Source organism: Megalobrama amblycephala, linkage group LG17, assembly GCF_018812025.1.
Source record: "Megalobrama amblycephala isolate DHTTF-2021 linkage group LG17, ASM1881202v1, whole genome shotgun sequence".
Lineage (NCBI taxonomy): Eukaryota > Metazoa > Chordata > Actinopteri > Cypriniformes > Xenocyprididae > Megalobrama > Megalobrama amblycephala.
This window is the reverse complement of record NC_063060.1, coordinates 31,424,821-31,437,909: the sequence shown is the minus strand read 5'-3', so window position 1 is coordinate 31,437,909 and position 13,089 is coordinate 31,424,821. Positions and strand designations below refer to the sequence as shown.

The 13,089-nt window shown below is 35.7% G+C and overlaps 2 protein-coding genes across 2 annotated transcripts; both read right to left on the bottom strand.

Moving 5' to 3' along the window:
- Nucleotides 1-878: 878 nt before the first annotated feature.
- On the bottom strand, nt 879-2,412 carry LOC125251810 (zinc finger protein ZIC 1). The gene is made up of 3 exons (XM_048164894.1): nt 1,515-2,412; nt 1,241-1,404; nt 879-1,041 (listed from the first exon to the last, which is right to left on the bottom strand). The coding sequence occupies exons 1-3, from the start codon at nt 2,110-2,112 to the stop codon at nt 964-966; spliced, it is 840 nt and encodes a 279-aa protein (XP_048020851.1). The 5' UTR covers nt 2,113-2,412; the 3' UTR covers nt 879-963.
- A 2,529-nt stretch (nt 2,413-4,941) lies between these two features.
- Nucleotides 4,942-13,074, bottom strand: rab3aa (RAB3A, member RAS oncogene family, a). The gene is made up of 5 exons (XM_048164896.1): nt 12,918-13,074; nt 10,215-10,442; nt 9,943-10,061; nt 7,090-7,214; nt 4,942-6,951 (listed from the first exon to the last, which is right to left on the bottom strand). The coding sequence occupies exons 2-5, from the start codon at nt 10,440-10,442 to the stop codon at nt 6,761-6,763; spliced, it is 663 nt and encodes a 220-aa protein (XP_048020853.1). The 5' UTR covers nt 12,918-13,074; the 3' UTR covers nt 4,942-6,760.
- Nucleotides 13,075-13,089: the final 15 nt, after the last annotated feature.

The window sequence follows — 13,089 nt, the reverse complement described above, 5'->3', positions numbered from 1 at the left end:
CAAAGATTATGTTTTTAATATATTAGTTCCCTTAATATATACAGGGAAAACTGTAATAGATCTAATCTTACATGTCATGTAATTTTACAGTAAAATAATGTTAAATTTTACAGTTTTTATTAGTTTTTGGAAGAAAAAAAAAATCATCTTATAATTTACAGTGAAAAGCTATAAACTGAAATTCCCAAAATTCCCTGTGTGACACTTCACATTTCATGTTTATTAATTTAAATAATTATTTTTTTTATTATCAGTTATAGGATTTTATGTTTCATCTTATGTTGTTAAATTAATGTTTATTGCATTATTTTAATGTCATTTGTTACCATGATGCTGTTTTGTATTTGTGTATGACGCTGTGTCCAATGTGCATATATTAATCTTCAATATAAAGTCTTCCATATATTATAACTACTTGTGATGACCTGTGATTCTTCATGTGGATTTCTCTTTACTTTTATGTTAAAAGTATAAAATAGATTTTATTTTATTAGCAGCATGGACTTGCTAATTCAGCAATAAAGAGCTGTTGGATTTACATTTAAATGGATTTTATATATATATGTATATATATATATATACACACATATACATATGTACATATATATATATATATATATATATATGTGTGTATATATATATATATATATATATATATATATATTTCAGTTTTAAATTTAAATTTCAGTTTTAAATTGTAAAATTAACAGGGTGTTCTGTAAATAATATGTTTACATTTTTGTAATCACAGCTGCCAGTTTTTTACAGTGTAAATAATATTATTTAATTTCATTGCTGCATAATACATCAAAGTACAGTAATTGTTTTTCTCTGTGTACATTATTAAATTTTATAATTATCATAATATATAATTATTTATTAGGTGTGGAACATCATTTTCACATGTTGACAAAAACGGATATGAAAAATTAATGTTAAATTTTAGAGCACATCTTTAAAACATTATTTGAAAAAGGCTGGATCTTTATAGCTGGTGTCATAACTGTAGTTCTGGGTGGATTCCATGACTGGCAGATGAACCTGCAGTGATGAAAGAGAGATAGAAAAGATAGAAATGCAGAGAGTTAAAGTAGGCTAATTATAACTTAATTAACACTAACTTATTGAATCACAAAGTACATTTAAAATGTTATGTCAGCACAATTTGGATACAAACAGGGTGTGTAAAACCACTTATACAATTAAAACAAAATCATAGAAAATGTCAGTTCTAATTTACCTTTGTGTGTTTTCTGAGGGAGCTGGCATGAGAGTATGATTTATTGCAGTACATGCAAATATATTGTTTGTCAGGTGCGTGGACACGTATATGCTTTTGTTTATCACTGCTGTTTGCAAAACGCCTTTCACAGGCCTCAAAAGGGCATCTGAAAGGTTTTTCACCTGGAACAAAAGAAGATTATGAAAATTAAATGACATTATGAAAATTAAAATCTCTTAATGTAACATCAACAAAAAGAAAAAAAAAGCAGCAATAACAAATAAAGTGTCACCTGTATGTGTCCTTTCATGAATTTTCAGGTTTTCCGCCCGTGCAAACTCTCTTCCACATCCGAAGGAGCACTGGAAGGGCTTTTCACCTGTGTGGACTCTTAGGTGATTGATCAGTTTGTACTTAGCCTTGAATGGATTCCTTTTACGGGAACAATCTTCCCATAAACAAATGTAACTGGATTGTCCTGACACATTAACATGCTCTGCTGTCAGATGAGAGATAAGCTCATTCATTGTGCAGTAGGTTTTCTTACAGCACTGTCGCTCCTGCCAATGGCAGGTGAACCTTGACATGCTCGTGATCTCGCTGGACTGCAGATAAATGGGTCTATCTGTGTTTGAGCCATTGAACATAATCCTTTCTCCTTGTATCTGTCCATTCTGTGTGTGGTAAAGTTCTTCTGTTGGAGTCACGTGTGTATAACCGTCCTCCACGACCGCAGAAAACCCGTCCATACAGAGTGAAGAATCATGTTGTCCCCAAGAAACTTCAAAAAAACTCCTTTTAACAGTGGATGACATAATCATCTGTCCGTCACAAATGCTATAGACATCAGCGTTATTATCCATTTGAAAACAAGAGCTGAATGCAGCCATATTGTACAAGTTGTAATATAATGCAGAACGTTTGTTTTAACAGGTTTCTGTAGGCCTCCACTTGTAAATTCACTGCAACGTTCATCCATGAATCTGTGCGTATCTCAACAAAATGTTTAGATTATGTGACGAGGCTCGGAAAGAAGGTAATTTATACAGTACGTTGAACACGTGGATGATTTCAATTCCCAAGACTCTCTTCATTTAGCATCTGTGTACTTGTCATTCATACTTCATCAAAAAATAATTAATCTGAAGACACAGAGTATGTTATCAAACTCTTGGTTGTTTCTTACCAGTGTTGGGGGTAACGCATTACGAGTAACGCGAGTTACGTAATCAGATTACTTTTTTCAAGTAACTAGTAAAGTATCGCATTTCTTTTTAAATTTAAAAGAAAATATATTTTTTAAAATAAGTAACGCAAGTTGTTTTCCCATTTATTGACTGTCAGCACTCCTGTACCCATGTTGAGAGAAATCCAGAATAAGTGCAGAGGTGTTGTGTGTGTTGTATGAACATGATGGTTATTGTAGTTCTAGACTAAGTGTGAGCAGTCATTTACTTGTCTCACTTGCACAAAAACAGATTCAGTATTCCTCAAAATGAATAAAAAAAGTGAAATGTAAACTTTATCACGCAAACCCACAATTAAATATGTTAAACTCAAATGTACTTTGTTTTAAAGGTGCCCAAGAATGCTTTTTCACAAGATGTAATATAAGTCTAAGGTGTCTCCTGAATGTGTCTGTGAAGTTTCAGCTCAAAATACCCCATAGATTTTTTTAAATTAATTTTTTTAATTGCCTATTTTGGGGCATCATTAACAATGCACTGATTTACACTCGGCGCCGTCCCCTTAAATCGCGTGCTCCCTGCCACATGAGCTGTCGACTATATTACAGCGCATTTACAAAGTTCACACAGCTAATATAACCCTCAAATGGATCTTTACAAGATGTTCGTCATGCACGCTGTATGCATGCTTCGAATTATGTGAGTAAAGTATTTATTTGGATGTTAAAGTTTTATTCTGAGTGAATTTGAGGCTGTCCTCCGTGGCTAACAGCTAATGCTACACTGTTGGAGAGATTTATAAAGAATGAAGTTGTATTTATGCATTATACAGACTGCAAGTGTTTAAAAAATGAAAATAGCGACGGCTCTTGTCTCCGTGAATACAGTAAGAAACGATGGTAACTTTAACCACATTTAACAGTACATTAGCAACATGCTAACGAAACATTTAGAAAGACAATTTACAAATATCAGTAAAAATATCATGCTATCATGGATCATGTCAGTTATTATTGCTCCATCTGCCATTTTTTTTTGTTCTGCCATTGTTCTTGCTTACCTAGTCTGATGATTCGGCTGTGTGCAGCTCCAGACGTTAAATGGCTGCCCTTGTCTAATGCCTTTCATAATGTTGGGAACATGGGCTGGCATTATGCAAATATTGGGGCGTACACCCCGACTGTTACGTAACAGTCGGTGTTATGTTGAGATTCGCCTGTTCTTCGGAGGTCGTTTAAACAAATGAGATTTATATAAGGAGGAAACAATGGTGTTTGAAACTCAATGTATGTCATTTCCATGTACTGAACTCTTGTTATTTAACTATGCCAAGGTAAATTCAATTTTTGAATCTAGGGCACCTTTAATCTTACTTTATTAACCAATATCTTTACTGCTGACCTAGATGTTATAAAAAAAACAAGCAAGCAAGCCCAGCCCAAATGAGAAAAAGTAACACAAAAGTAACGTAATGCATTACTTTACATTAAAAAGTATCTAAGTAAAACAATTAGTTATATTTTTTAAGGTAGTAACCAGGGGCGTAAATTTCATCTGACAGTAGCAATTTTTGAAGGGGACACAAATAATACAGCCAAAATTTTACTTATAAAGAATATATGTAATGTAACACAGAAGAAAACCTTACTACTATTATTAGTGTAGCATGGAGACTGTGCCATTATGTTTAATGTTTTTCTTTGGTTCAATGAAAAAACTGACTAAATTGACCAAAATATTCTTGTTCAAAACCATTTTATTTAGCCTACTGGAATATTTTTGAAGTTGTTTAGGCTACAACCAAGTCACCAAAATACGATGAATACACATTGAACAAAACCCAACACACAACAGTAAATCTATTAGCCTTATTACAGTTCGCACATATGCTTATCACAATGTTAGTTGTTGTTGGTGTGGTCCAACAAGCTATAGTAAACAAGCTAGCAAACAAGCTAGGTAACATTATAATCGCTAACATAGCGGACTCACGGGAAAAAAAATCATCAGTTATCATCGTTTTTTTTTTTTTGTTTGTTATGACTAATTACTCAGCTTCGTCTGTATTAAAGAGAAAATACTCACTTCATCCGATGTTTCTGAATAAAACAGCCTTGACAGCCTACTTACTGGAACTCATCTGAACTGTTCTCTCCCGCCGGCAAAATGTTTCTAAACTTAAAACGCCCGTTTGCATTTGCATTTGTATTGCTTTGCTACTTACACAATTATTTTAAGTATATATCATTTATTTACAATGGTTTATGGGGGGGTTTGTTTGGGGGTTACGCTCGTGGTAATAACGTGATTTACGCCCCTGGTAGTAACGTATATTGTAATGCATTACTTTTAAAAGTAACTTTCCCCCAACACTGTTTATTAAAACATAATACACTTTCAATATAAACTAAGCAAATCTATCTTTACAAACAAACCATCACACCTTGGGGCATCCATTTGTCCAGCAGCAGCCCTGATTACATCACAAATAAAGGTAAGAGGTCAATACCAATGACAGTAAGTCACAAAAGATTTCAAACACAGCTTTTTATTTAACTCAAACAGATGCATGTGGCCATTTCATTCAGAATAAAACTCATAACATTTGAGTGTCCTGCTTATACCAGTTGCTAATACAGTGATTTATTCTACCCATTCTCTCCCAGGGTGAAAAACAGCATTATATGATGTACATCACTAATGTTTTATTTTCTTGAAATAAAAAGACATGTCATAGTGTGGGAATTGGATAACTATTGTACAATTTACAAAACAAACGAACAAAACTCAAACTGCCAAACTACAAAAAGAGTATCAAAACCAAAACTTCTGCTTTTCAAACTAATATGACTAGTACTTTAACAGTGATTACTCTACATATAAAGCATAATAGTGTGTCAAATTTCGCTGTATAAAAAAAGTAAATCCCAGTGGTTTGCCATTTGTTTAGGACGGACTGTAAACAGTTTATAAATGGAGGGTATAAATTACGCACCTTACAAACACAGCGTCCCTGCATATTCAGTGACTATTTGGTATAACAAAGCTTCTAAATTGCATAGGGAAAATAAGCACATGGTAGTTCTACAGACACAAGGTTTTCAAACATTCATCCTCTTTTGTGTTTAAAACTGAATGATAAAAGTGAGACATTTCAGGGATCCATGCCTGTTCTATAAGAATAGCAGTAGTCGTCTTGATCTAACGCAGAACACATACACCAATAAAACGCATGTAAATAAATAAGCAATAAATAAAGCAATAAATGAACATATTTAATAACAATCTAGTGATTTAACTGACGCACGTGATCAATTAATGGTGCATATTCAACCAGGTAACAAATTAATATCTTTGCAGTATTTAAAGTGTTTCCAATGCCTTTTTGTTTTAATATTACTGTCTTTTTTTAAAATACAAACTTGTCCAGAAACACACTAGCTGCTTTTATTTGAACAAGTTTCTCTTTATTAAAGCTTTTATTGTGTTTTCAGCCTGTAGAAACTAAATATATATACTAGGATGACATACTAACATGCACACAGACACTCACACGTGGGAAAATTAGGAGTCCACCATTTGGAGGAACCGGAGTAAAAGCAGCACATGTAACTGAAAAACCACTTAAATTCATTAATTCCTTCATATTACAAAAACAAGAAGCAATTAAGCACATCATAGTTATTTCTTCCTAATTACATCTATTATTAAACATATACCATTTTTACTTATATAATATGTTTTACAAAATACACCTGCTGTTATTTAAAAGTAATAGGGAGCAAATGAGTGTTTTCATTCAGTTTTCACTCTTTAACAAAATAAATAAATAAATAAAAGAGTGAAACAGTACTTTATGAAACAGTCAAGCTTAGGATTCATTCAAACTATCTATCTTGGGATAAGCCTTTATGCTGATAGTTTCCACACAAGAGTCTGGTCCACTGTATATTGGTCGGTTTAGAAAAGAATAAAATATCTCTTGGCAATGTATTAAGAATATTTGTGTGAATTTGACTTTGATGAAACCCAAAACATACATAAAAAATGGTCATGAAAATTTCACGTTGGAATTCATTTGACACAAAATATACTTATAATTTTTCAGAAATGTAGTCAAAAAGTACTATAAAGATGCTGTTAAATTATTATGAGATGAGAGGAGCATTGGCTACTAATACCAACGTAATCAGAAAAACACAAATGCGCTGATGTCAACCTCACAAAAGTGACAGAGAGATGGCAGGCTCTCAGCCGCATCCCATCAGCTCTTCTCTTACCGAAGCCTTCCTTCATTGAGCGGTCCATTGTTCGATCTGCAGGGGAATGGTTGACAGGTTGAAAGCGACCCTTAGCAAGCGCAGTCCTTGGTGGAGCGCTGTGGCTGCTCATTAAGCTGAGGGCCCTGCTTGTTTCCAACGATGGACGGATCTGCCGACTCCAGGTTCTCGGACATCCTCTCACAGATTATGTCCACGAGACGCTCAAATGTCTGCTTCACGTTGATGTTGTCCTTGGCACTGGCCTCAAAAAACTCAAAGCCTGTTACAGTTAAAAGAGGTGAAAGAGCAATAAAATAAAAAAAAAAACTCAAAATAAGAGCTATAGACAAACATCCTGCATATGAAGGAATATCTTAGATGCAAAAGTGTAAATAACATTCTGTTCAGGAAAACTCACCTAACTGTTCAGACAGCTGTCTTCCTCTTTCTGAAGCAACCACTCTCTCGTCTTCCATGTCACACTTATTTCCCACCAGCAGCACTTGAGCATTGTCCCATGAATATGTCTTAATCTGTGTGGACCTAAGAAGAAAATAAGAGGTCATTAGGAAAAAGCATTTGAACTGCATAATTACTACTGTAAATTAAATAAAAAATAAAATTAATAAATAACAATTAAAACGAAATTCAACTTAATAATTAAAAAATAAGGTAACACTTTATTTTAAGGTGATGTAGTTACACGTTACTACATGTACTTACTATAGTAATAACAGTAAATTATGCATAATTACAAGTAAATAACCCTAAACCAAACCCTATATTAAGTACATGTAGTTAATTATTATTACTTATTTGAGTAAGTACAATGTAACTATGTCACCTTAAAATAAAAGGCAAACAAAAATATATATATAGTTTCATAACAATTAAATAAAAACCAGACAAATTACATTTAAAAATGCACAAACTAAATGCTTTTGACATTGTGTCCTTGTGTTCCAGACATGATGTGGTAAAGCAAGAAGTGATTATAACTGTCTTTCTGTGTAAATCTGAGATCTTGTCCTAACCAGCAGCAACCAAGAAAAGTGCCATGATATTTTATCATTGTTTGCTTCCAGTGTCCGGGATAATGCATAAGTAAAGCGAGTTACTTTTAATTGTTATTTTTTCAAACAAGTAGTGCAAGTTACTCTGTTTTCCTATTTATTGACTGACAGGTCTTCTGTCCCCATGATGAGAGAAATCAAAAGTGCAGAGGTGTTGTGTGTGCTGTGTGAACATAATCGTTATTGTAGTTCAAGACTAAATGTGGTAAGCTGGTAAAGCTAGGTAAAAATTGTACATGAACGCCCTCCCATTTCGAAACTTGAATGCGATGCGCTTGTAATCACGACTTCAGAAGTGGGAATTATCAGATTTCTGATAGCATGTGAAGGCGGAATAAGAATGTTAAAATTTCTTCTCCTGCATCCTATTCTTCTGCAATCCAGAATGGTTTGTTTGAGCTGTGCCCCCTACTGCACAGGCATGAATTTGCATTTCCTTCAACCTGAGGCTTATTAATTTCACTTTTGGTACAAAAGGGCCTTTACATTTGCCAAAAATATAACTTTTTTTGTTATTAAAAACAAACAAGCAAGCCCATCCCAGGTAAGAAAAAGTAGCGGAAAAGTAACACAAAAGTAAATTAATGCATTACTTTCCATGAAAACTAAATAAGTAACGCAATGAGTTTCTTCTTTCAGGGAATAAAGCAATATTGTAATGCATTACTTTTAAACGTAACTTTCCACAACACTGTTTGGTTCTATTTCTGTGACATTGTGTTTGTTAGCCCTGCCCATCCTGAAATCTCATTGGTCTAAAGTCCCGCTCCACGTATTCAAGTTGCGATGAAATGGATGTAGCGCTAGATCTTTTCTTCAGTATTGTGAGGTACATCCAAGTTTAATTAAAGGTGCAATGTGTGTAAAATTTGGGAGGACCTACTGACAGAAATGTGTATAAAGACCTTACATAATGAACCGTTATGTTTTTATTACCTTAGAACAGGGGTGTCCAAACTCGGTCCTGGAGGGCCACTGTCCTGCAGAGTTTAGCTCCAACCCCAATTAAACACACCTGAACCAGATAATCAAGGTCTAATTAGGCATACTACAAACTTCCAGGCAGGTGTGTTGAGGCAAGTTGGAGTTAAACTTTGCAGGACAGTGGCCCTCCAGGACCGAGCTTGGACGCCCTTGCCTTAGAATGAGCCATTTCTATGTAAAAACACAGCAGGTCCCCTTAAAGGTTAAGTCGCCATTATGTGCCGACATGTTTCTACAGCAGTCCTAAATGGACAAACTGCTCTACAGAGTGCATTTAGTCACTATGTTGTTGTCCTTCTGAATCATTTGTGTTTTTAGAGGCAGCTTGCATCGTCACTACATTGAATACACACAAAGAAGTAGTAGTAGTAGTAGTCATCTGGTTTATTGGAAGCAGAGACCGTTCTTTGTTAGAAGCAAGAAGAAACCTCATTGCTTGACTGGCTAATGTACTCTCTGCTGTCACAGTAGACGACATCTTTGTCTTGTGTCAGCCAGACGGCCACCGTAGCTTCTCTATTTTTTTTCGAAAGGGAGGGGTGAGTGTCGTTGGTTGCAGTTCACAACCTCACCGCTAGATGCCGCTAATATTTACTCACTACACCTTTTCTTTTATTAAAAGAAAAGAAAGAAGTAGGGCGGGGACTTGGTTCTATCCATCAGTTTTTCATTGGATTTTATGATGTGGGCACTGCACTCAAAAATTAAGGTAGATAAATGCAAGCTTGCAGTCGATTGTGGAGTGATTGTGGTTTAAGTGGACTAAATGATTGGGGAACCCCATCATTCGTCACCAGAGAGAAGTTTGTTTCATTACATATACATATCAATATTGATTGATATGTGCAATTTTGATAAAAACATTAGGTGAGGTCAAATTAAAAAAAAAAAAAAAAAAGATTACAAGGAAGAATTGTACACATTAAGATTAATAACATTCATTTAGAAAATAGGGTGAATTTTCATTTCATGCTGACTTTGAACATCACAGATGTTTTGACTCGCTGTGATTGTGTCATGTTGTGTAGCAATTTTGCATTTAGTGTGGAATCTGTGGATAAATTACAAGTGGCTGGAATCATATCACATCACACCAGGTTGTTGCAAAAATAGTGTATGCTCTCAGGACAGCCTGCAGTTTGACAGAAACTAGGTCATACCTTTGCAAATGTATCGATTTTATGAAATACAGACAAAAATAAGCACTATCGTACCAGTCCTGAACGGCATTAAAGGAATCCCCATTGGTGATGTCATACATAAGAATGAAGCCCATAGCTCCACGATAGTATGCAGTGGTGATGGTCCTGTACCTCTCCTGCCCAGCAGTGTCCTGAAATATACAGTAGTTGGAGTGAAAATGTCTTGGTTCTATCAATAAAACACCCTTAACCAAAATCAATGAAATACAGCTCTAACACAAAACTCCAGACTCAAGCAGAAAAAAACACTTAAATTGATAGGAAGCTTTCGATAAACTCCTCACCCATATTTGGAGCTTTATCCTCTTGTCATTCCGATAGATGGTCTTCACTTTGAAGTCAATGCCAACAGTGCTGACGAAAGCAGGTGTGAAGGAGTCATCAGCATAGCGGAACAGGAAACTGGTTTTTCCGACACTGCTGTTACCAATGATCAGGATCTTAAACATGTAATCAAAATTCTGATCCGTAGACTCTTTTTGTCCATATCGAGCATCATTTGCTGAGGCCATCTGCAACAATGAAACAGATTCACTGCCAAAGAAAGATCATTCTTAAAATTCTATTCTATTTTCATACCATACATGTTAACAGCCTTCACAAACCATTTTACTTCCATATGACATATTTGATTCAATCCATCCCCAGTTGTACATTGGAGGTTGCTTGCTTGCTTCCTTTTTTGTTGTATGCAATAGGAAAAAAAGCACTTTTTTATTATTATTATTTTACTTTGTTTAACATCTCAGCTCAGGTTGGCCCAAGCTCCTTGAAACAAAGACATTCAAGGTACATCTAGGCCCTGTTTTCACCTGGTATTAAGATGCGTTTGGGTTGATTGGATCACAAGTGGATGACGCTAAATACAGCTGTAAAAGGGCTGTCTAAATCCTTTTGAGCTTGTCCATTTCCAGAGGTAGTAGAAATCGCATTCGACTGGATTGCTTTCGTAGTGTAAACGCTCAAGTGGTTGAATGTGTTCGAACAGCCACAAAACACCGTCTACTCTCCGCCTACTGACTTAATGTGTAAACATTACGGGAAGCGCGCTAGTCTGAACGTACCGAGCAGTTTTCTCACCATTCCTGATTTCTAACATAGTCTTGAGGATGTCAGAGCAGAAATGAAAGCTGATGCTCTCTGTATGTTTTTCCATTGTCTCTGGGAAAGTTCATATGTAAATTGCGCGTGCATATTTTGTCCATTAGATCGAAAGATCTAAAAAAGTCCATATATTTACACTCCCATAGACCATCCCTTTGAAGAAATCAGAACAGAAGTGGTTGAAAGTGGACAAAAGAGAAGGATTAAAACATAAGGCGTAAATGGGTATGTCTCTCCCTCGTCTACTTGTGATCCGATCGACCAAAGCGCATCTTAATACCAGGTGTAAACAAGGCCTTACTGTACTATACATCAAATTTCATTAAAAGTCAGTTTATAATGGAAAGCATTTGAGTCTACTTTTTAGGGGGTACCTTGGTAAGTATAATGTGCATGCTTCTTTTAATTTTTGTAATGGGGGGGTGAGAAAGTGACATTTTTAAAAAATACCCTAACTTTTGGGTTAATTTTCTCTGGTGGTGGACTAGACAGGAACTATTTCACAGAAATAAGTCCTTTATGATATTCTTCTGTAAAATAAATATTGTTAGCCTCATAGCATAATTGCCCAGATCATATTTCAATAGGCAGATATCACAATTTGGCCAAAAAAAGACTTGCATTTTGCATTACTAATGCATAGAGGTAATAAAAAATACATTTGAAAAACGTAAAATAGTCAAGCAACCAACTGTATTATTTTTGGACAACTTGAGACAGACTGAGCCATTTCATATTCTCTTTGAGAATACACAATATGGTAATTCAGTATTGCAGATTAACACAGCCACACAATTTATGACAGCAGGTTATTTTAGTGAATGCAAAGAGGCATTCATTTGCATAACTGAAAAGTAGAAACAAATAACTGCAGGATAATGAGTCTTTCCCAATAAACTGAATCATTTCATGTGGAACTGAAGTCATTGATGTGTATTCTCTAAACATTTACCATGGGAGCAATTAGATAGGACAACTTAAATAACTACAAGGTTGATTATTCATAAACAATTCAATATGTATTGCACAATGGCATCAGAAACGGTTCCTGGCAATATGTTGAAACAAATATGATTTCCTATTCAGTCTGTTTGCTGAATTACAATTCAAATTCACATTGAATAGAGGGTGTAACTGGCACTATCCCTGTATCCTTCTGGATTGAGCTAGCTAGGCAGTCAGTGTAGCCAGGGATTTTAAAGGTTTTGTGCCGGCTTAGCTAGCTGTCTGAAACTGAGCACACAACGTTGTCAGAGGAAGATTATTCCAATATTTCCATTTTGTAGTGGAAGTCCAAGGGGTTTCTTTCCCATTTTAGGAACAAACCAACCTCTGAATGTTCATTCCTGCTCTTTTCAGAATTAATCGGGCCACCTAAGCAGACACATCAAGGCTTAATTCAAACATATGGTTCAGGCTTGGCGTACAAGATTAGAGCAGGAAACCGTTGCGTATGAGAAGTGCTGCTACGTTTGCTATAAACGGCAGCCTGTGAGAGCGATTCTGCTGGCTGCTGTATGGCTGATAATGGTTAAGTCCGCAGAGCTCTGGTTAGCATCTATCCGCTTAACACAGGGACTGATTTCCATTTCCATTCGGGTCAGTGAGTGACTAACACCGCATCGATCAAACAGATAGCATCCATCATAACTGTCAGCGACAGTGGTGAGTGTCAAAAGCCAGTTGACATGTTTTAGCATGCAGCGATGGATTATACAGCAGAGGCTGTTTATGAGCCACCCCAGTTAGCGATGTCAAATGAAGGTTACGCTGTTTTTAAATTAAAACCATTTATTTCCTGACGTTTCTACGCGACTTCTTGAACATTTCGAAATAAACGCAAAATTAAGCGGCATGATGTTGCCAGAGAAAGCCCAGCTTACCGTAAGAGGAGGTTTATTTGGTGTGGTTGGATGCAGTTCCCAGCCTGTGCACCTGCGTTCGTGCTTTCGTCACTCGACGGGAGTCAGCTGGGGGGGCGGTGCTAAACAATGATTGACATGTGGATGAGCTAATCACAAGCTCGCTCGGTCACCTTAGCGACTTAGCGGTATT